The sequence below is a fragment of the Coregonus lavaretus genome (genome assembly GCF_964263955.1).
Source record: "Coregonus lavaretus genome assembly, chromosome: 24".
In the NCBI taxonomy this organism is placed as follows: Eukaryota; Metazoa; Chordata; class Actinopteri; order Salmoniformes; family Salmonidae; genus Coregonus; species Coregonus lavaretus.
In genome coordinates this window covers 15166284-15189148 of record NC_140011.1, presented here as the reverse complement: position 1 = coordinate 15189148, position 22865 = coordinate 15166284, and the positions used below count along the sequence as shown (strand labels likewise).

The following is a 22865-nucleotide window of genomic DNA, read 5'->3' as shown; positions in this document are numbered from 1 at the left end:
AGCGTCTGCTAAATGATGTAAATGTAAATATCAGCTTAAGGAACTGTTTTGTGGCCTTCCATGGCTTCTTGTTTCACTTGGGTATAAAAATTTGGTAACACGCATGTAAAATCCCTTCGTCATCCATCACCATGGGAAAAGGTAAAGAACTTACAAACAAAAAGAGACAAATACTTGTTGACCTTCATAAATCAGGCAATGGGTACAAAAAAATTGCTTCAAAAAAAACAATTGTACCACTTACCACTATTAGGGCAACAATTAAGAAGCTCCATGCCAGTAAACCTGCCTGGTATTGGACACAAGTGTATCTTGTCCCCACGCACAGTGAGGAAGATGGTTCGGGAGGCAAAGAAAAATCCAAGGGCCACAGTTGGAGAATTACAGAACTTGGTCACCTCTTGGGGTCACCAAGTTTCTAAATCTCCAATTAGACACCACTTCCATGCCAATAGGCTCTTTGGAAGGGTTGCCAGAAAAAAAGCTTTAATTAAGCGCAACCAACAAATATATATGCCTGGAGTGCTAAACGGCATTGGCATTGGCACTTGGATTGGAACTGGTGTTTATGGTCAGATGACACGAAAATAGAGCTATTGGACCACACACACACCAGTAGTGGATTTGGCATCGAAAGAAGGATGTATACGCAGAAAATAACCTCATACCTATTGTAAAATAAGGTGGTGGATATTTGATGTTATGGGGCTGTTTTCCTTCCACTGGTCCTTGGGCCCTTGTTAAGGTCAAAGGCATAATGAGCTTTACCAAGTACCAGGACATTTTAGACAAAAACCTGGTTGTCTCTGCCAGGATGCTGAAACTTGGCCGCAGGTGGATCTTTCAGCAAGACAATAACCCCAAACACACATCAAAATCCACAAAGAAATTGTTAATTGCCCACAAAATCTACATTTTGCAATGCTATCTCAAAAACAACAGTAACCCTATAAAAACCAGCGGTTTGAATTGAAGAGGGCAGTCCATAAGCGCAGACTGAAGGATATCAAGGATCTGGAAAGATTCTGTATGGAGGAATGGTCTAAGATCCCTCCCAATGTGTTCTCCAATCTCATAAAACATTTTAGAAAAAGGCTCATTGCCCTTATCCTCGAAAGGGGAGGGTGCTGGAGTATTGAAAACATGGGTGCCAATACTTTTTACACCTACAGTGGCTTGGGAAACAGAAAACTTGAGGTGTTCTCGGGGTGATGAGAGATGTTTGGTTTGCGCCAGACATAGCATTTTCCTTGATGGCCAAAAAGCTCAATTTTAGTCTCATCTGACCAGAGTACCTTCTTCCATATGTTTGGGGAGTCTCCCACATGCCTTTTGGCGAACACCAAACGTGTTTGCTAATTTTTTTCTTTAAGCAATGGCTTTTTTCTGGCCACTCTTCCGTAAAGCCCAACTCTGTGAGTGTACGGCTTGAAGTGGTCCTATGGACAGATACTCCAATCTCCGCTGTGGAGCTTTGCAGCTCCTTCAGGGTTATATTTGGTCTCTTTGTTGCCTCTCTGATTAATGCCCTCCTTGCCTGGTCCTTGCGTTTTGGTGGGCAGCCCTCACTTGGCAGGTTTGTTGTGGTGCCATATTCTTTCAATTTTTAAATAATGGATTTAATGGTGCTCTGTGGGATGTTCAAAGTTTCTGATATTTTTTTATAACCAAACCCTGTTCTGTACTTCTCCACAACTTTGTCACTGACCTGTTTGGAGAGCTCCTTGGTCTTCATGGTGCCACTTGCTTGGTGGTGCCCCTTGCTTAGTGGTGTTGCAGACTCTGGGGCCTTTCAGAACAGGTGTATATATACTGAGATCATGTGACACTTAGATTGCACACAGGTGGACTTTATTTAACTAATTATGTTACTTCTGAAGGTAATTGGTTGCACCAGATCTTATTTAGGGGCTTCATAGCAAAGGGTTGAATACATACAGTGAGGGAAAAAAGTTAAATGATCTGTCTATAATTTTAATGGTAGGTTTATTTGAACAGTGAGAGACAGAATAACAACAACAAAATCCAGAAAAACACATGTCAAAAATGTTATAAATTGATTTGCATTTTAATGAGGGAAATAAGTATTTGACCCCTCTGCAAAACATGACATAGTACTTGGTGGCAAATCCCTTGTTGGCAATCACAGAGGTCAGACGTTTCTTGTAGTTAGCCACCAGGTTTGCACACATCTCAGGAGGGATTTTGTCCCACTCCTCTTTGCAGATCTTCTCCAAGTCATTAAGGTTTCGAGGCTGACGTTTGGCAACACAAACCTTCAGCTCCCTCCACAGATTTTCTATGGGATTAAGGTCTGGAGACTGGCTAGGCCACTCCAGGACCTTAATGTGCTTCTTCTTGAGCCACTCCTTTGTTGCCTTGGCCATGTGTTTTGGGTCATTGTCATGCTGGAATACCCATCCACGACCCATTTTCAATGCCCTGGCTGAGGGAATGAGGTTCTCACCCAAGATTTGACGGTACATGGCCCCGTCCATCGTCCCTTTGATGCGGTGAAGTTGTCCTGTCCCCTTAGCAGAAAAACACCCCCAACGCATAATGTTTCCACCTCCATGTTTGACGGTGGGGATGGTGTTCTTGGGGTCATAGGCAGTATTCCTCCTCCTCCAAACACGGTGAGTTGAGTTGATGCCAAAGAGCTCCATTTTGGTCTCATCTGACCACAACACTTTCACCCAGTTCTCCTTTGAATCATTCAGATGTTCATTGGCAAACTTCAGACGGGCATGTATATGTGCTTTCTTGAGCAGGGGGACCTTGCGGGCGCTGCAGGATTTCAGTCCTTCACGGCGTAGTGTGTTACCAATTGTTTTCTTGGTGACTATGGTCCCAGCTGCCTTGAGATCATTGACAAGATCCTCCTGTGTAGTTCTGGGCTGATTCCTCACCGTTCTCATGATCATTGCAACTCCACGAGGTGAGGTCTTGCATGGAGCCCCAGGCCGAGGGAGATTGACAGTTATTTTATGTTTCTTCCATTTGCGAATAATCGCACCAACTGTTGTCACCTTCTCACCAAGCTGCTTGGCGATGGTCTAGTAGCCCATTCCAGCCTTGTGTAGGTCTACAATCTTGTCCCTGACATCCTTGGAGAGCTCTTTGGTCTTGGCCATGGTGGAGAGTTTGGAATCTGATTGATTGATTGCTTCTGTGGACAGGTGTCTTTTATACAGGTAACAAGCTGAGATTAGGAGCACTCCCTTTAAGAGTGTGCTCCTAATCTCAGCTCATTACCTGTATAAAAGACACCTGGGAGCCAGAAATCTTTCTGATTGAGAGGGGGTCAAATACTTATTTCCCTCATTAAAATGCAAATCAGTTTATAAAAATTTTGACATGCGTTTTTCTGGATTTTGTTGTTGTTATTCTGTCTCACATTGTTCAAATAAACCTACCATTAAAATTATAGACTGATCATTTCTTTGTCAGTGGGCAAACGTACAAAATCAGCAGGGGATCAAATACTTTTTTCCCTCACTGTATGCACGCACCACTTTTCGTTTATTTATTTTTTAGAATCTTTAAAGTAATTTTTTTCATTTCACTTTACCAATTTTGACTATTTTGTGTATGTCCATTACATGAAATCCAAATAAAAATCTATTTAAATTACAGGTTGTAATGCAACAAAATAGGAAAAATGGCAACGGGGATGAATACTTTTGCAAGGCACTGTATCTTTTTGAGTTTTTTTGTATTACTTGTTAAACAAAATGTATTTCTCTGAACAATTGTATAAGTATAAAATAAAATTGAGCATGCAATATAGCTAAGTATTTGTATTATTTATTTTATACAGTATTTTTTTGCTCATCTTTATCAAGGGTGTCACTCATTTTGGATGTGACCGTCTATCAAACATTAACAGTGCTATTAGGCTATTACTTTGTAGGATTGAACAAAGAGGCTTCAGTGAAACTATATATATAAAATCAACTACAATGTATTTCCATCACATAGGAGACAGTATATAGTGGAAATTAATTATTTTTCTGTTATTTCAAGGACTGTTCCACTATAAAAAAAATCCCAATTTAATCTACAACAATAACCTACAGTAAGCTAATAAAATACCTACAATATAATCTCTGGGATAGCTTGGTGAAAACTGAAACTTCTACAGAAGTTCAGAGAGACGGGGAAATCTTCTGAAGATTAAGATAAGAATCAGCTGTTTTCATCCTTTACTCATCTTTCATAGACCTGTTTTACGGTCACAAGCAAGGAACACACAACAGTAACTTCCCTCAATCATATGTTGCAATGGTCAGTCTTTGTGTAGACAGTCCATTTGTGGCAGTCATCTTCCACTCAACTCAACCGCCCGCCTACACCCCTGAACATGCTGTGGATTTGGCTTGCAATTTATATCTCTGGCTGTCTATCTAATCTTTGCTACCATCTAGTGTCTCAACACCAACATACCAAGCACTGTTTTTTTTTCATGCCATCCATTTACAACAATCCTCAAGCCTGCAATTAAACAATGCTTTGTACTATATTGTACATTGATTATGAACAAACCTAAAGTTTAAAAAACATAGACAAGAAGGGAGTTTACAGCATAGACAAGAGGGTAACCTAATTGAAACAACCATTGGTTCCTTGTTCCAGCCCCTAACACTTTGGTGTTTTCAGATCACTAGGAACTGGATAGGTTTAAGTTCCATTAAGTCCATCACCATATAATTGCTTACACTTATCCAGTCTCTTCAGATCTAAATGTGGATTGCTGGGAGAAAAGACTAATGGGGGCTAGGGTAATCTTCAACCTGGACAAGGCAATGTCACATTGTAAAGGTTACTTTAGGATACCTACAGTATTTTGCTTATGGGCCCTGGGTGACTGGGTCTTATGGGCCAACACACAGTGCTGACAACTGGCTCCTGTGAGTGCTGGTGGATGGAGAGTGTAGGGTTTCTGCTTGTCTATTGTTGCCAGTGTAAGCTGATCTGCTGCCTGCTCCCTCCATACAGGAACGTGAGCCTGGGTCGCCTTTCACCTGGTCAGACTGTTGGGATACTCACAACACGAAGTAGGAGGTGGAAAAGAGAGGAATGGACTAGTGACACAACCAGCTCCCAGTGTGTGTGTCTGTTTGAGTGCAGTGCACGTATGTGTGTTAGCGCACACGTGTTTGCATCTGTTTGTGTGGACACTCACACCTGTGCATATGTGTGTTTGATTATATACATGCTAGGGCAGAGAGGCCGAGGGCCCATCCCATCGGCCCCATAGATGAGGATAATAAGCTCCCTCTCCCCCTGAGAACCCCACTGTTCTCTGTGGCCTCTTTAATATGTAACCCGCTCCATTGACAGGCCTATGAGTGTGAGTTTACAGGGAAGGGCAGCCTGAAATATTAAAGGGCCTGACGAGCTGCTGCAGGCTCACGTTGTTTGCCCTTCATTAGAGACGAGAGTAGTTTCTGTGGAAGAGCAGAAGGGTAGATAAAGGGAGGAGGACCTACCCTCCAGGGGTCTGTACTACAGATACACAGGGACTAGGCAACAAGATTCTCTCTCTACTATCTGATCCTATAATGTACATCAGTAGTGTAGCATTAGTTTGTCATTCGTTTTTCATAATGAAAAACAGTAAAGGAATAATACACTGGACTGGTCCCGGGAAGGAGGTTGCTTTGAAAACAGAAGCCATGGCAGAACTCCAGAGAACTACCAAGGACCTTTAGGGGGTTTGGAGGACAAACTAGATGGTATGTCATGTTTTGTTATGGGGGTTTTCAGTTCTGTTAGGCATGCTTTTGGTTGAGGACAGTTTTCCTTCAACAGGTAGTATAGAAGATCTGAGTGAGACTGACAAATTTGGTTTTATAACAAATGTTTCTCAATTAGTTGATCTGATATGTCCAAATGTATTGAATACGAGAACATTTCTAACAGATTGTTAGCTATGAGTTTAAAAATACTTAAAATAGTATGAATGTTTCAATTAATTATTAGTAGTTCCAGACACAGCAGAAAGGGAGAAGCACCTAGCACATCATGATAACCATCTCCCCTTTTCAGTGACATAGTTTCAGCCAGTAAATAGATATCTGTGTCTCTGCTTACAGGAGTATTAACCAACCTGTTGTGTTGTATCATCCCACAACTGACTGAACGGACAGAGAATGTTGTAACAGAAGTACACAGCTGACATCAAACATCTGGGTCTCAATTATTTTCTTCAGTCTAAATTTATTATAAATTCCATTCCTCTATTTTCCTCTCTCTTTGTATTAATCAACTGGAACGATGCATGCATGTTTGATTATTTGAAATGCTAACTATAAAGTAGTAGTAATGTCACTAAAGGACCCTGAGTTTTTCTTGAGAATCCAAACTAACCAGGAAAAACTCTGGGCCATAGCAATAAGCGCCATTCATAATCTGTTCTCCTGTACAGGATGGATGAGGAGGAGGAAGCCCCAGTTCCTGATGCCCCAGACGTTCCTGCCCCAGAGGCCCTAGCAGAGGCCCCTGTAGATCCCCCGGTAGAGGGCGGTGTGGAGGCCGGAGGAGTTCAGCCATCCAGAGACAGCCGTAAACTGGACTGTATCATCTGCTACTGTGCCTTCAACCTGACTGAGAGGCTGCCACGCAAGCTCTACTGCGGCCACACCTTCTGCCAGGCCTGCCTGAGACGACTCGACACCATCCTCAATGAGCAGGTGGGTCTGACTGACTGTCACGACTCCGGTCCCACCAGACTCACACAGAGGCAGGATCTATCTCAATGGACTAAGATATGCTAGTTAAACTGTAAAAGATATTTGATATGATATTCAATATTTTTGGACCACTTCCAGAATTATTCAAACAGACTGGGCCTTGTCCCAAAACGTGCAGTAATTTGGCAAACTATAGCTCACTTGTTCCCTTCGTGAAAAGGAACACTAATTTGTTGAAGATCAGCCAATACGCATCATCTCAAACTAATTTTATGATGACCAAAGCTGCAGAGTGATGGATTGCATCAAGATACTTTTCTAGGGAGGGATTCTGTATTGAACACAACAGTCAGAACGGTTAGACCACCTAAAAGAGGTGTGTTCAGTTTGACACTAACATGTGTCCCAAGTGACAACCCTTACCCTGCCCTCTCTTCTACTCCCAGCAGATGTGGATCCCCTGTCCACAGTGTCGGCAGAACACCCCTCTCCCACGCGGGGGTGCTACAGCCCTGGACCTGGACCTAGCAGCCTTCCTGGGGGTCAAGGCCGAGATGGAAAACCAGAGGTCCAGCCCCCGGCAGGGAGGAAGAGAACTAGGCACCCAGCTCGAGCACAAGCCCTCTTTTGGGAAGCATTCCATCATAGAGCAGCCTCAGGCCACCTGGAATCATGGAGGACTGGCTGAGCCTCGCTTTCACAGGAGCCCCTGCTGCAGGCGCTTCTTCTGCTGCTGGTGGTGCTGCTAAGTCATGTATGAATGACAGGAGTTGATTAAAGCATCTGGCCAAGAGTTTTCCCCATTACAGTACCTCCTGCAGCTGATTATAGGGACGCCTGGGCTTCCAAGGCTACAAAGTGGAAAACCCTAGGGCCTGACTGCCTGACCTAGAAAAACTCCAGGCCTTATTTGGTCAGGAGACAAAGTTGTGTGGGGGACAACATTGTGTCGGTATCGTTTTACAAAGACACACCGTCTGTGTATGATTTGTTTTGAAGACTCATAGGAGAAAGAATGTTTCAGCCCTCAAAATGGGATGCTTGATAAGGACCTCCATTTTGAGCTTGCCTACAACCCAAAGAATCCTCGGCTGCCTCCTTTCAAATAAGCAACTGGACATATGGCCTATTGGTACCTTGTGGAACAGTCAACTGTTGAAAGTATCATTATATGCACACCTTTTTGAGTTATAGTATCATTTCTAAGTGTGTTTAATGTATGTATGTAACCATTTTGTCATGTGGAAGTGTAAAATAATGAAAGATATTATGGAGTTTGTTTTTATTAAAAACCAAAACAAATGGCAATTGGATCAACTTCTGACCCCAAATGACTCATTGTGTTTAAAAATCACCTAAAACAATGTTATAAAAAAAAAAAAATAAGAATCTGGGAGAAAGGACAGAAGGTATGTCCACAACTTCAAAGTTGTAGACAACATCAACAGCCTCAAATGTTGTTGTTCAATAATAATTGAACCATCTACTAAATGTCAATCAGACAAATTCAGAATATTTAGGATGTTCAGATTAATCAATCAATCGAGAAGTTAATTTTTTGCAGATCTTGGTTCAACATTCTTCTATTTGCATGGAATGACAGTCAGGTATTACCATAGAAATAGAATGTCATTCTATTTCTATGGTAGTACAGGTATGGTTACAGTTAGTACCATAGAAAGTCATTCTATTTCTATGGGTTCTATGGGTATTTCTATGGGTGGTCCTTCCTCTCCTCCTCACTCTGACATCCAGAGCTTGAAGGTGCGGTCGTAGGAGCAGGTGGCGATGAGCTGTCCGTCAGGGGACATGTCCACGCCCATCACCTTGCCCTCGTGGCCCGCCAGGGTCTTCAGGGGGGACCAGCCCGGGTGGGTCCACACCTTGGCTGTGTTGTCATAGGCCCCGGTCAGGAGGAAGTGACCATTATTGGCTAAGAGAGGGAGATTGATGGAGGGAAATGTGAACACAGAAATATTGCAACAGAAAGATACAACTCAAACTCTGCATATGAACTGCTTTTTTTATCCAGCTAGACTTAGAGTTCAGACTTTTTGAAAGGTTAAGACATTGTTATTAAAAGTCCAAAATTATGTTCACAAACACAACATCAGTTCTTAAGTGTCTTATAGAGCCGGTTATTGCATCTGCCTTATTTTCCATTTAGGAGGTTATAACCAGTTATAACAGCACAGAACAAGCCGCTAAACTTTCTCAGTCCTCCAAAAGTGTGTGTGATAGATTGAGCTGTTGCAAAAAAAATCCCATGGCTGAAACTAAAGTCGATCTCTAAACTTTTTGGCTTGAGGGCCACATTTGGAATTTCAAAATTCAACGTAGGGCTGCACATATGTTTTTATGTCTGATTTGTTTGTCAAAATCGATTTGCGGGCCAGAAAAAGGGCAGTTATTTGAAAATGTATAGGTCCATTATCATTTCTACATACTTTCTATCTAGTTTTAGACATTCTAACCTAATGTGTCATCCATATGACGGAAATCCGTCGCAGTGACGGAGAACTTTCAACCCTGTGATCACTCAATTGCTTAATTAAAGGAGGCCTCTGGGACCTGGAGAAACTCACGCTGGAATTTGACAGAGGACACCAGGTTCTGATGGGAGGGGATGGTGTAGATGCACTTCCTGCGACGAAGGTCCCACACCTTACAGGTGTTATCCCCACTTCCTGTTGCTGCGTGGTAGCTAAACGGAGGAGAAGATGGTTTCATTAGTGGACCTATAAACACCCTCCTGCTTATCATCATCAATAAGTAGGGCCAGGAGTTCTTCTTCACCATTGAATAACTCTGGGCTGTAGTTCTAGATCACATGTTCAGGAATATCTGGCCCTATCCATAAGATATGAATAACACAGTATCTTCCATGTCATTTACCCGTTGGGAGAGAAGTCGATGCTGTAGATCTCTTTGAGGTGGCCCTCCAGGAACATCACACAGCGCCCGGTGCGAAGGTCCCAAATACGCCCAAATGAATCCAGACCCCTGAGAAAGAGAGATGAATATTGTGTAGTGAAGCAAACTAGGATTCAACCAACAGTACAGATGATGAGGGCTAAATAGGGATCTGTCATTCTTTCTACTGTAAATCATTCTGTGCTGAATTGCACCAGTCAAGATGCTTTAAAACAAACAAAAAGATACATCTGTACACAAACACAACGTCAGCTCTAATGTGTCACATGTAGCCGGTTTGTCGCATCTGCCTTCATTTCCATTTAGGAGGTTATAACCAGTTATAACAGCACAGAACGAGCTGCTAAACCTTCTCAGTCCTCCAAATTGTTCAGGTAGTAGATTGAGTTGATTATATGCATGAGATCAATGTGCACTGAAAGAGTAGTGTGTGTGTGTGTGTAAGGCAGCATGTTATTATGACGAAGGGAGATGAAGGGAACATCCCTGTATGATTCAGACCAAGCCAGCCACTGAGAGGCTCTTGTTCTGCCAAGCCTCTAATTGAGATAACTGGGTGGACATTACTAGCCTTCATTAAAACAGACTATTAAATCAGACCATTGTTTTACTATAGCGACCACTCCCTTTAATAGGCTAATCTAGATCTGCTCTATGACCTGACGGCACTTCAATTACGGGGTTGATTAAAGCCTTTTCTAGATAATATCTTAGTTTTGGGGAGGGCACTGAGATCACAGTTATCTGAAGCCAAGGTTTGTTGTAAAAAATAATGGGTTAATACTCTACAAAAGTCACCCGCCATTTGCTAGATTTGCTGGCAACATCCATTGCAACAGCATGTGCAGGGAAAACCAAAAGAGAACACAGAAATTAATTACGCTTCAGGGATATATTCAACAGTATCTCCAATAATGACGTATTGTAAACAAATATTGACAATAATAATATAATAATATGCCATTTAGCAGACGCTTTTATCCAAAGCGACTTACAGTCATGCGTGCATACATTTTTTGTGTATGGGTGGTCCCGGGGATCGAACCCACTACCTTGGCGTTACAAGCGCCGTGCTCTACCAGCTGAGCTACAGAGGACATTGACTTTCAACTGACATTGACTTTCAATGACATTGACTAGTCAACTGACATTGACTTTCATAGCATATCCAGTGAGATCTTACCCAGTAGCTGCCAGAGATCCATCAGGGTGGAATTGCATGTCATGGACTCCTTTACTGTGTCCCTCTTGGTGCAGGATCTCCTCCTGGGCCTCCAGGTCCCACAGCCTCCATGAATTATCATAACTGCCAAGGAGAGGGGAGAGAGGATTAAGCCCCACTTCAGATTCAATTTGAACAACTCAAGTCTGGCCAGAGTACGATTGATCTATTTCTATGGTTGAGACATTTGGTACAAGTGATCATGTTTCGTTTTTATTGTATTGCCTGGAGTTCTCAACTGACGTGCCGGGGTTAAATAATGCTTCAGAATAAATTCACCCACCAGGTGGTGCCCAGGAACCTTCCAGAGGGGTGCCAGGCTACTCTTGCCACCCTCATGGAGTGGCCCTCGATGTCAGCTACAGGTACATCACTGTAAAGAGAGGGGTCACCATGGTCACAAAACATCGACATGCATTTTAAATCGCCACCATTCATTTCACAACTAACTCCACAACCTCAGCTACGGTTTATGATGATACCTGACGAACATTTGGGAAAAACCTACACTGCTTTTGTCGACCCCTCACCCTTTTTTCCTGAATAATATTTTATTAACCATTAGGTAGTCTCCCTTATTTGACAGATGGAGATAAAGACAGACACACAGTATGATAGCAACCAGAGCAGACCTGTCCAGACTCCAGAGTTTGACGGAGCCGTCGGCAGCACAGGAGGCCATGTTAACATCAGAGTCGTCCAGAGTCAGAGTGGCCTGAGGATGGAAACAGATGGCCCCCACGTGGGTGTTGTGGCCTGAAGGGAGGGAAAGAGAACAACACAAGATGATAAGGATGCACAAATAAATCCTGAAAAACACATGTCAAAAATGTTATACATTGATTTGCATTTTATTGAGGGAAATAAGTATTTGACCCCCTCTCTATCAGAAAGATTTCTGGCTCCCAGGTGTCTTTTATACAGGTAACGAGCTGAGATTAGGAGCACACTCCTAATCTCAGCTTGTTACCTGTATAAAAGACACCTGTCCACAGAAGCAATCAATCAATCAGATTCCAAACTCTCCACCATGGCCAAGACCAAAGAGCTCTCCAAGGATGTCATGAACAAGATTGTAGACCTACACAAGGCTGGAATGGGCTACAAGACCATCGCCAAGCAGCTTGGTGAGAAGGTGACAACAGTTGGTGCGATTATTCGCAAATGGAAGAAACATAAAATAACTGTCAATCTCCCTCGGCCTGGGACTCCATGCAAGACCTCACCTCGTGGAGTTGCAATGATCATGAGAACGGTGAGGAATCAGCCCAGAACTACACGGGAGGATCTTGTCAATGATCTCAAGACAGCTGGGACCATAGTCACCAAGAAAACAATTGGTAACACACTACGCCGTGAAGGACTGAAATCCTGCAGCACCCACAAGGTCCCCCTGCTCAAGAAAGCACATATACATGCCCGTCTGAAGTTTTCCAATGAACATCTGAATGATTCAGAGGAGAACTGGGTGAAAGTGTTGTGGTCAGATGAGACCAGAATCAAGCTCTTTGGCATCAACTCAACGTGTTTGGAGGAGGAGGAATGCTGCCTATGACCCCAAGAACACCATCCCCACCGTCAAACATGGAGGTGGAAACATTATGCTTTGGGGGTGTTTTTCTGCTAAGGGGACAGGACAACTTCACCGCATCAAAGGGACGATGGACGGGGCCATGTACCGTCAAATCTTGGGTGAGAACCTCCTTCCCTCAGCCAGGGCATTGAAAATGGGTCATGGATGGGTATTCCAGCATGACAATGACCCAAAACACACAGCCAAGGCAACAAAGGAGTGGCTCAAGAAGCACATTAAGGTCCTGGAGTGGCCTAGCCAGTCTCCAGACCTTAATCCCATAGAAAATCTGTGGAGGGAGCTGAAGGTTCGAGTTGCCAAACGTCAGGCTCGAAACCTTAATGACTTGGAGAAGATCTGCAAAGAGGAGTGGGACAAAATCCCTCCTGAGATGTGTGCAAACCTGGTGTCCAACTACAAGAAACATCTGACCTCTGTGATTGCCAACAAGGGTTTTGCCACCAAGTACTAAGTCATGTTTTGCAGAGGGGTCAAATACTTATTTCCCTCATTAAAATGCAAATCAATTTATAACATTTTTGACATGGGTTTTTCTGGATTTTTTTGTTGTTATTCTGTCTCTCACTGTTTAAATAAACCTACCATTAAAATTATAGACTGATCATGTCTTTGTCAGTGGGCAAACGTACAAAATCAGCAGGGGATCAAATACTTTTTCCCCCTCACTGTATAAGGTTTGGAAATACTTTTATTTTACTTCAGAATTATTACAGACTTCAGTAGCCCAAGCAAAGAGTAATTGCAAAGAAGGGGGAAAAGGATTGAGGAAAATAAGAGATTCTTCTTACCCCGAAGGGTACGGACAAGGGTACAGTCAGGAGCATTCCACAGTTTACACAGGCCACTCCTAGAGAGAAAAACAAGTCAGGAAGACTGAGGGAAAAGTCACACATACCTTTTTGATAGCAACATTTTAAATACAAAACACACCCAAAGTCATTCAGTACGTTTACATGCACACTAATAATTTGATAGTAAACCAATTACGGCAGTAGGCTGAGTATAGAAATTCTAATGTAAACACTTTACTATGCATATCTGGCGTAAAGTCAAAATCTAAATAAGCATACGCCGATTAAAACACCTGATTTTCTGAAAAATCGTTTGAATTATTAGGACACGTAAACAGCTTAATCAGCGTTCCAGCTATGTATTTGATCTGCGCATTTGCCAGCACAGGCTAGCGCAAGCCTCCCTCTTATGCGAGAGTGAAGTGAGTTCGGAAAAACTGAAAGTATGCATCTTAGAAAGAGTTCACATACAAACGTTATATGTCCAAACTCAGAATCAAAAATGGTCACTGTGGTAGAAAGTTTATTTTGATTGCCGATTTTCTGCATTCATCAAATGTTCCATCAGTAGCCTGATTTCCATGTAAACATGATTATTAGGGACATCGTTCTCCTTGCAAAGTACGTAAACATTTTAAACAAACTACTATATTAAATCGGACTATCCATAATAATCGTATTATTGTGTGCATGTAACATTGCTCACTGCTGCCTGTGCGGTGCACTGAGAGAGGGGACTCACCAAGATGCAGTCACCAGCATTTTGGAGTTGGGGCTGAACTGGCAAAAGGATATAGGCCTGTCGTCACCAATCTGACTGCAGAAGTTATTCAGGTTCTGGATAGGCAGAGGAAATCATGTCATTCTACAACTGTTTTTCACAAACAAGACAGGTCCTTTCATGCTTTTGGAGACTGATGGAGGACGTACCCTGAGCGTCTTGTGAAGTTCTTGTGTTCGGACTGTTCGTGTAGATTCTGGGATCTCCCTGTGAGCTCTGGCGGCTTCTAACCTTTTCACGGCCCTGTTGAGACATCACACATGTTTTTATGAATATAATTTTGTTGAAAAACCAATTCCCTTCAGTTTTCTAAGACAACCTTTGAAACTATCATTGTCATCATGGTAACTATGGTCCAACATTAGAATAAAGCTGTACCTTGGCAGAGAGTATCTGGCCAACCAGAGCCTTGCCTCCTTAAGAGTGGTCGGTCCCTCATGGTACCACGTCTGCTGACACTGAAAGAGGGGGACAGGAGAATATATAAAATGTGTGTATCTCCATATTGAATGAATACTGACTGTAAAAGTTGTAGTAGTGAGAGAAAGATATAGGAGAGTCAAGCCACATATCATACCTCCTCTTGGGAGCGTTTGGATTTCTCATCATCCTTCTTAGATTTCTTCAATGCATCTGGACCCACTACAGAGAGGATATTCCTTAGCCTGGAAAAGAGAGCAAGTACAAATTGAGCAGGGAGAGGGGAAGAGAGATTGTGAGTAAAGATGGACATAATGCAAGTAAAATATAACTATCGATACAGTGTGTTAAAGCATTAAGGCAATTCTTCAAAACTGCTGTTTTAATTGGCGAGTTAACATGTTGTAAAAGCATCAGCAAAGGGTCACAGATGTGTGGATTGTTCATTCACACATTCAAATATTAGAAGGGGTGGACAGAGCCATGCTTGTGTCCCTCACCTCTCTCGTCTCTCAGCAGGCCCCTCCCCAAACAGTGTGATTGGTTCCCTGAGGGCCCGTAAGCAGGCTTTGACCTCTGCATCATCTGTGGATACTGTGATTTGTCTCGCTCTCTTTCTGCGCTCAAAATCTGCCAATACCTCAGACTGGCGCTCACTCACACGTTCCTCAAGCTCAAGGGACTCACCTGAGGGGAGAGGAGATAATAAGTTAGATGATACCGCCACAAACTTTTCATAATTGTTTTCAAATACAGATTTGTGTTTGTTGACAGTTTGTGGTTGGTATACTAACCGCTGGAGATGTTAATGTTGCCAGCCTCGATTCCTGCTTTGACAGAATCTTTGCCTGACCCAGAGGCCTCTCGTCCCAGCCTCTCCCTCTCCTTCTCCTCCAAACTGCCATAGAAGATCCTGGTCTTCTTCACCAGCGGAGCTTCTTCATCGTCAGACATTTCTAGTCCTTATGTCTGGTCCCACTGTTTACCACAATGATACTGACCTGGAATAGACAAGACATACACAGATAAATGAATGAATGATAACTTGATAGTAAAACACCTCAATCGCTATAGCTAATGAGGCAAAGTGTAAAACTACTGTACCTAGCAATTTGCTGACCAACAATAGCCAAGTCCCTAATCAATAAATCAAATTACTAAGATGCATTGACAAAATCTTGGGGAGTTTGTGCTGCCTTCCTACACAAGAGCACGTTGACGAAGCCTAGCTAGCTAACGTTAGCAAACAGCACTCAACAGTTTGCCAACAGCAAAAGCATTCCCCAAACAGACAAAATGCTCAACATTTACGGTGATTACGTTAACTGTATTTCAGTCTTGGGTTCGAAATAACAAAGCAACTACAAAAGAACAGTAACTAGCAAAATCAAATTACAAAAGTGGTAGCCGCGTCGTATCGCCGTCTGTGCACAGGAAGTTGTTTATCGAAAGAGTTGGTTTGAAATTTCACAGCGACATCTAGTGTAAAGGAGTCAAACCGAATATCTTCCTCTGGGTCAAACCAATGGCCGTGTTCGAGAGCATCCAAACCGTGATGTATCATGGGTAAATTCTGACTTTATCTATAAACAATATTGGGCGCGTTCGAGCAGATCACTTTTGTCAAGACGTTGACCAACGTTGGTCACCGCCTTTCAAAGTGTGTTGCATTATGGGTATATGTCAGATTTGCGATGACATGTCGACTGCATGACCTGCACAACCATGTGATCAAAGGTCATGAACTTTCGACTGCAGTCGACTGGAAATTTCTGCAGTTGACCCTCACCAACTGCAACTTGAAGTCGGAACTAAAGCATTGTGGGAGACAGCCTTCTGTTTTTTTTGGAAGCAAAAGGCACTACATGCTCATAAATGGTTGATGTTACCAACTATCATTGGTTATTATCAGTGCATGTTTACAATTTAGGGTGGATGACTATTTAGAGCATTAATACATCTTTATCCTTACAATCTCATTACATAGGCCTACATATGATCCACATTTCTAACATAAATAAATGAAATATCCTACTTGTGACAATATAGCTAATGTATTTATCTAGATGTTACTGTAATGTTGTGTCAAATGTTATAGCCTACAATTGTCTTGTCTGTAATATTGTTGTCACCAAACAAATTCTAATTGGTTGATTGTCTATGAAGTGTGAATAAAATGGAATACACATTGTAGGCTACACATGGGCTATTGTCAGACATTTCTACACTGGCAATTTTAGAGGCTTAATCTGTGCCGGGAAACCGGCCCTTAATGAGCAAGTACCCCAGACACCAGTCATGGGGTCAATTTTTTAATTTTCTATTTCACCTTTATTTAACCAGGTAAGCCAGTTGAGAACAAGTTCTCATTTACAACTGCGACCTGGCCAAGATAAAGCAAAGCAGTGCGATAAAAACAACAACACAGAGTTACATATGGGGTAAAACAAAACATAAAGTCAAAAATACAACAGAAAATATATATACAGTGTGTGCAAATGTAGCAAGTTATGGAGGTAAGGAAATAAATAGGCCATAGTGCAAAATAATTACAATTAGTATTAACACTGGAATGATAGATGTGCAAGAGATGATGTGCAAATAGAGATACTGGGGTGCAAATTAGCAAAATAAATAACAATATGGGGATGAGGTAGTTGGGTGGGCTAATTTCAGATGGGCTGTGTACAGGTACAGTGATCGGTAAGGTGCTCTGACAACTGATGCTTAAAGTTAGTGAGGGAGATAAGAGTCTCCAGCTTCAGAGATTTTTGCAGTTCGTTCCAGTCATTGGCAGCAGAGAACTGGAAGGAATGGCGGCCAAAGGAGGTGTTGGCTTTGGGGATGACCAGTGAGATATACCTGCTGGAGCGCATACTACGGGTGGGTGTTGCTATGGTGACCAATGAGCTAAGATAAGGCAGGGATTTGCCTAGCAGTGATTTATAGATGGCCTGGAGCCAGTGGGTTTGGCGACTAATATGTAGTGAGGACCAGCCAACAAGAGCGTACAGGTCACAGTGATGGGTAGTATATGGGGCTTTGGTGACAAAACGGATGGCACTGTGATAGACTACATCCAATTTGCTGAGTAGAGTGTTGGAGGCTATTTTGTAAATGACATCGCCGAAGTCAAGGATCGGTAGGATAGTCAGTTTTACAAGGGCATGTTTGGCAGCATGAGTGAAGGAGGCTTTGTTGCGAAATAGGAAGCCGATTCTAGATTTAACTTTGGATTGGAGATGCTTAATGTGAGTCTGGAAGGAGAGTTTACAGTCTAACCAGACACCTAGGTATTTGTAGTTGTCCACATACTCTAGGTCTGACACGTCGAGAGTAGTGATTCTAGTCGGGTGGGCGGGTGCCAGCAGCGTTCGATTGAAGAGGATGCATTTCGTTTTACTAGTGTTAAAGAGCAGTTGGAAGCTACGGAAGGAGTGTTGTATGGCATTGAAGCTCGTTTGGAGGTTTGTTAACACAGTGTCCAATAAAGGGCCAGATGTATACAAAATGGTGTCGTCTGCGTAGAGGTGGATCTGAGAGTCACCAGCAGCAAGAGCGACATCATTGATATACACAGAGAAAAGAGTCGGCCCAAGAATTGAACCCTGTGGCACCCCCATAGAGACTGCCATAGGTCCAGACAACAGGCCCTCCAATTTTAGAGACTGCCATAGGTCCAGACAACAGGCCCTCCAATTTGACACATTGAACTCTATCTGAGAAGTAGTTGGTGAACCAGGCGAGGCAGTCATTTGAGAAACCAAGGCTATTTAGTCTGCCAATAAGAATGTGGTGGTTGACAGAGTCAAAAGCCTTGGCCAGGTCGATGAAGACGGCTGCACAGTACTGTCTATTATCGATCACGGTTATAATATCGTTTAGGACCTTGAGCGTGGCTGAGGTGCACCCATGACCAGCTCGGAAACCGGATTGCATAGCGGAGAAGGTACGGTGGGATTCGAAATGGTCGGTGATCTGTTTGTTAACTTGGCTTTCAAAAACGTTCGAATGGCAGGGCAGGATGGATATAGGTCTGTAACAGTTTGGATCTAGAGTGTCACCCCCTTTGAAGAGGGGGATGACCGCGGCAGCTTTCCAATCTCTGGGGATCTCAGACGTTACGAAAGAAAGGTTGAAAAGGCTAGTAATAGGGGTTGTGACAATTTCGGCGGCTATTTTTAGAAAGAAAGGGTCCAGATTGTCTAACCCAGATGATTTGTAGGGGTCCAGATTTTGCAGCTCTTTCAGAACATCAGCTGTCTGAATTTGTGTAAAGGAGCAGCAGGGGGGGCATGGGCAAGTTGCAGCGGAGGGTGCAGAGCTGGTGGCCGGGGTAGTGGTAGCCAAGTGGAAAGCATGGCCAGCCGTAGCAAAATGCTTGTTGAAATTCTCAATTATTGTAGATTTATCAGTGGTGATAGTGTTTCCTAGCCTCAGTGCAATGGGCAGCTGGGAGGAGGTGCTCTTATTCTCCATGGACTTTACAGTGTCCCAAAACATTTTGGAGTTAGTGCTACAGGATGCACATTTCTGTTTGAAAAAGCTAGCCTTTGCTTTCCTAACTGCTTGTGTATATTGGTTCCTAACTTCCCTGAAAAGTTGCATATCGCGGGGGCTATTCGATGCTAATGCAGTACACCAATACCAAGTGCATTTGACTCCTTGGCATATTGTTTACCTAGTAACTTAAATGAACTGCTGTATATGTAGTCTAATCCTTTTCGTATTGTTTACCCAGTATGTGAACTGATGTACAGTACCAGTCAAAAGTTTGGACACACCTACTCATTCAAGGGTTTTTCTTTATTTGTTGATTTCTTCACTATTATTCTACAATGTAGAAAATAGTAAAAATAAAGAAAAACCCTTGAATGAGTAGGTGTCCAAACTTTTGACTGGTACTGTTCATGTATTAATAATAATAAATAATAATAATATGCCATTTAGCAGACGCTTTTATCCAAAGCGACTTACAGTCATGCGTGCATACATTTTTGTGTATGGGTGGTCCCGGGGATCGAACCCACTACCTTGGCGTTACAAGCGCCGTGCTCTACCAGCTGAGCTACAGAGGACCACAGCTGAGCTACTAAAAAAGTAACTAATACTTTTCTGTACAGTGAGTGTTTTGTCTTTCATGTGATTGAATCAAATTCTGTTCTTTACATGGTTACTGACAGAAACAACATAAAGGCTGAGAATGAAAGAAATACACTGCAGGCTGTAGTGATGCTGACATGCAATCAATTACCATACAGTAAGAATCTTTGTTGACTCCATTTTAATCACATCTGTTACAATTCCATGTTGCACAATCACAAATAATAATGAGGCAAGTACAAGGGGATGAAGTAATGGTAAACAACAGAGCATAAACACCTATATGTTCTCATTCTAGGAGCCTATGCACTCACTACCTGGTCTTGTGAATGTTAGAAAGAGCTTAGGCTGGTATCTAATTTCCTTATCATCAGGATATTCATTCCTTGGACCATGTTGATCATGTTAAGCTTCGTGTAGGAGAAGTGGAATTTCGATAGCATCCACTTCATCGGCAATAACAAAGGCGAATGCCATGTCTGCCATTGTCGCGTTTCCTAGAAACAGTAGAAATTGTCCGACTTGCAGTTGGTTTACTCATCAGCTTCTGTCTACAGTCGTCTAATTTCGGTTTACCGATCAAACGCGCCTATTGAGTAGTTGCAAGGTGATTTGTAGATTAGTCAGTCTTGACTCCCCTTTAAAGTCGGCTGCAATAGAGCTCGCCAGCTTGTACTACTAAAACCCCCAAATTAGTTACATCTGGTTCCTTCAGCCATTCCTATGACAAAAATGTATGGGGAAAGAATGGGGTTTTCAGATAAACGCCGAAAATTAAGGTCTGAGGTTAACACAGGTTTAGGATATCTCGTACGTTTTGTTCTATGAGATAATATCAGTCAGTTAACATGACCTTTATGAATTATGTGCTTTCTTTGATTACATAAATTATTCAAAATTCACAAAAAGTGACATTAGCTTATGAAGATTATCTCATAGAACAACATTTATAAGATCTCCTAATTTTGAAGCGTTTATGTAATAAAAAAGAAAGCACAAAGGTCATGTTAACTGACTAATATTATCTCATAGAACAAAACGTATAAGCTCTCATAAGCCTGTGTTTACCACAGACCTTATTTTCGGCATTTATCCAAAAACCCTACAAAAACTTCATTAATTTCCCCATAGGCTTTGTCGAAACCACGTGGTGGAGTTAGTGCTTACAAAAAGATGCCATTACTATTGCTCTCTATAGAGCTCGCCAGCTTGTAGTCCTAAAACCCAGAAATGTGTTACCTCTGTTTCGTTCAGCCATTTCTATGGGGGAAATTAATGGGGAAAGAAAATAGTTTTGGGATAAATGTCGAAAATAAGGTCTGAGGTTAACACAGGCTTAGGAGATGTTATACGTTTTGTTCTATAAGATAATATCTGTCAGTTAACATTACCTTTATGAACGATGAAACCTTTGTGCTGTTTTTGATAACATAAATGTTTCAAAATTCACCAAAAAGGTACTTTAGTTGATGAAGATGATCTCATAGAACAAAACATATCAGCCTGTGTTTAAAACATACCTTATTTCGGCGTTTATCACCATTAATTTCCCCATAGGCTTTGTCCAACGAACCATGGCGGGGATAGTGCCTACAAAAATATGACGTTACTATTGCCATTTCCGCCATGGTTCGTTGGACCAAATAAGGTCTGTGGTAAACACAGGCTTAGGAGATCTTATATGTTTTGTTCTATAAAATAATATTCATCAGCAAACTTGTGAATTTTTAAGCATTTATGTAATAAAAAAAAAAAAAAGCATATAAAGGCTTAATAATTCATAAAGGTCATTTTAATTGACTGATATTATTTCATAGAACAAAACGTATAATTTTCGGCATTTATCCCAAAACCCTATGCTTTCCAATTCATTTGAATGGCTGAACGAACCAGAACGAACCAGAGGTAACTAATTTACGGGTTTTAGGACTACACGATGGCGAGCTCTATGGGTCAAACACGCCCACGCGGGGCACTGCTGAAAAACTACTTTACCCAGAAGCTTTTCGTCAATTTATGGCGGATTCTACAGAGCGTGGCTAGCTAGCTTATATACAAAAAACAACAACAAAATGTAAGTAAATATGAACGATTTGCCTGTTTCATTGTGTCTCAGAGACGAAGTATTGACGTGGAGAGCTCGCTATTTTGGTCTCTTTTGCCAAGTTTGGTCTGTCTTTGTAGTCTTTGATCCAGTTAGCCAGCTAACGCGCCGTTACTAACTAGCTAGCTTGCTAGTTAGCTAGCTAGGAGTAGGACGTTGCAGAGATTTGAGTGCAATTAATTTCTTTGGTAGCCTAAATCAAATCAAATGTTATTTGTCACAGGCTTCGTAAACAACAGGTGTAGACTAACAGTGACATTATTACTTACGTGTCCTTTTTCAACAATGCAGAATGAACAAAAATTACTAATTTTGTGTAGTAATTTCATATACAGTAAGTGATTTAATGCTACCTATTGCACTCAGCACTTGACTTATCACCTTTTTCTATCATTAGCCAGCGATAATAGTACAGCAGTTTCCTAGGGCACTTGTGTGAATAAGTATTAATTGATACTGCACATCTGCTTCCCAGCTAGTGGGTAGAAGATGCTGCGGAGAAAGCCCACCCGTCTGGAGCTGAAGTTGGATGACACTGAGGAGTTCGAGAGTGTCAAGAAAGAGCTTGAGGTGAGTAGCCACACTATCATGAATAATCTATAGTATTTGCAGGTATAAAAGCATAAAATACCATCTTATTAGTGTATGAACAATGCAGTCCCCATGGACTTTGCAAGAAAAGCTTGATGATTAGCAGAACTTCCATTTGTCTAACTACCACCCACACTTATTTTCTCTTTCAGAGTCGGAAGAAACAGCGAGATGAGGTGGATGTTGTTGGCGTGGCGATGTCGAGTGACATGGTGGGGGCCAGTAGTGGAACAGGGGATGGGAAGACACGGGAACAGATGATCAATGAGAGAATAGGCTACAAGCCCCATCCTAAACCCAACACCTTGCCATCGCTCTTTGGAAACCTGCAATTTTAGGTTCCTAATGGACACATTAGAGACTGCTAAAACTGTTGGCCCCTCCAGCATTGGTGTGTGGTTGGCACAGTGACTGTGCTCTTGACATAGTCAGGGATATTTGTTTACCTGAGATAAGTATATCTCTACAAATAAATGTGTACTTTGAGGATCACTTTGCATTTATAACAGTCTAAAGTAATGTTGCTGCATTTACCTGAAAAGTTATGACTTGCGATACAAAGTGTGGCCTTTTGTACAATTTAATGTTTGATGGGAGCGGTTGTGTACAGCGGTTTCCCTCCTTTATTAC

At 42.1% G+C, this 22865-nt stretch overlaps 3 protein-coding genes across 6 annotated transcripts; 2 read left to right on the top strand and 1 right to left on the bottom strand.

Moving 5' to 3' along the window:
• Positions 1-6431: 6431 nt before the first annotated feature.
• On the top strand, positions 6432-7444 carry rnf224 (ring finger protein 224; the record flags this gene model as incomplete). Its single annotated transcript, XM_084140110.1, has 2 exons — positions 6432-6695; positions 7142-7444. 2 exons carry the CDS (start codon positions 6432-6434, stop codon positions 7442-7444), a joined length of 567 nt encoding a protein of 188 aa, XP_083996236.1.
• Positions 7445-7964: 520 nt separating this feature from the next.
• Positions 7965-22853, bottom strand: LOC311099476 (U4/U6 small nuclear ribonucleoprotein Prp4-like). Of its 4 annotated transcripts, none has more exons than XM_084140169.1 (14): positions 22770-22853; positions 15232-15438; positions 14938-15124; positions 14595-14682; positions 14396-14475; positions 14167-14260; positions 13979-14073; positions 13234-13292; positions 11484-11607; positions 11135-11224; positions 10813-10935; positions 9591-9698; positions 9281-9399; positions 7965-8628 (listed from the first exon to the last, which is right to left on the bottom strand). In XM_084140169.1, the coding sequence occupies exons 2-14, from the start codon at positions 15389-15391 to the stop codon at positions 8435-8437; spliced, it is 1521 nt and encodes a 506-aa protein (XP_083996295.1). In that variant the 5' UTR covers positions 15392-15438; positions 22770-22853; the 3' UTR covers positions 7965-8434. The 4 variants fall into 4 exon arrangements, with proteins under 4 accessions (XP_083996295.1, XP_083996293.1, XP_083996292.1 ...); XM_084140167.1 differs by lacking the exon at positions 22770-22853 and adding an exon at positions 15834-16096; XM_084140166.1 differs by lacking the exon at positions 22770-22853 and adding an exon at positions 15542-15884.
• On the top strand, positions 21534-22724 carry cdc26 (cell division cycle 26 homolog). The gene is made up of 2 exons (XM_084140171.1): positions 21534-22214; positions 22388-22724. Exons 1-2 carry the CDS (start codon positions 22134-22136, stop codon positions 22571-22573), a joined length of 267 nt encoding a protein of 88 aa, XP_083996297.1. The 5' UTR covers positions 21534-22133; the 3' UTR covers positions 22574-22724.
• Positions 22854-22865: the final 12 nt, after the last annotated feature.

Coding starts and splice junctions, on each gene's coding strand:
- LOC311099476 (XM_084140169.1), bottom strand. CDS start 15,391: ATGTCTGACGATGAAGAAGCTCCGCTGGTGAAGAAGACCAGGATCTTC. Junction 14,683..14,937: donor CCTGCTGAGAGACGAGAGAG/GTGAGGGACACA, acceptor TCTCTTTTCCAG/GCTAAGGAATATCCTCTCTG. Junction 10,936..11,134: donor AGGTTCCTGGGCACCACCTG/GTGGGTGAATTT, acceptor TCTCCTTGGCAG/TTATGATAATTCATGGAGGC.
- cdc26 (XM_084140171.1), top strand. CDS start 22,134: ATGCTGCGGAGAAAGCCCACCCGTCTGGAGCTGAAGTTGGATGACACT. Junction 22,215..22,387: donor GTGTCAAGAAAGAGCTTGAG/GTGAGTAGCCAC, acceptor TTTCTCTTTCAG/AGTCGGAAGAAACAGCGAGA.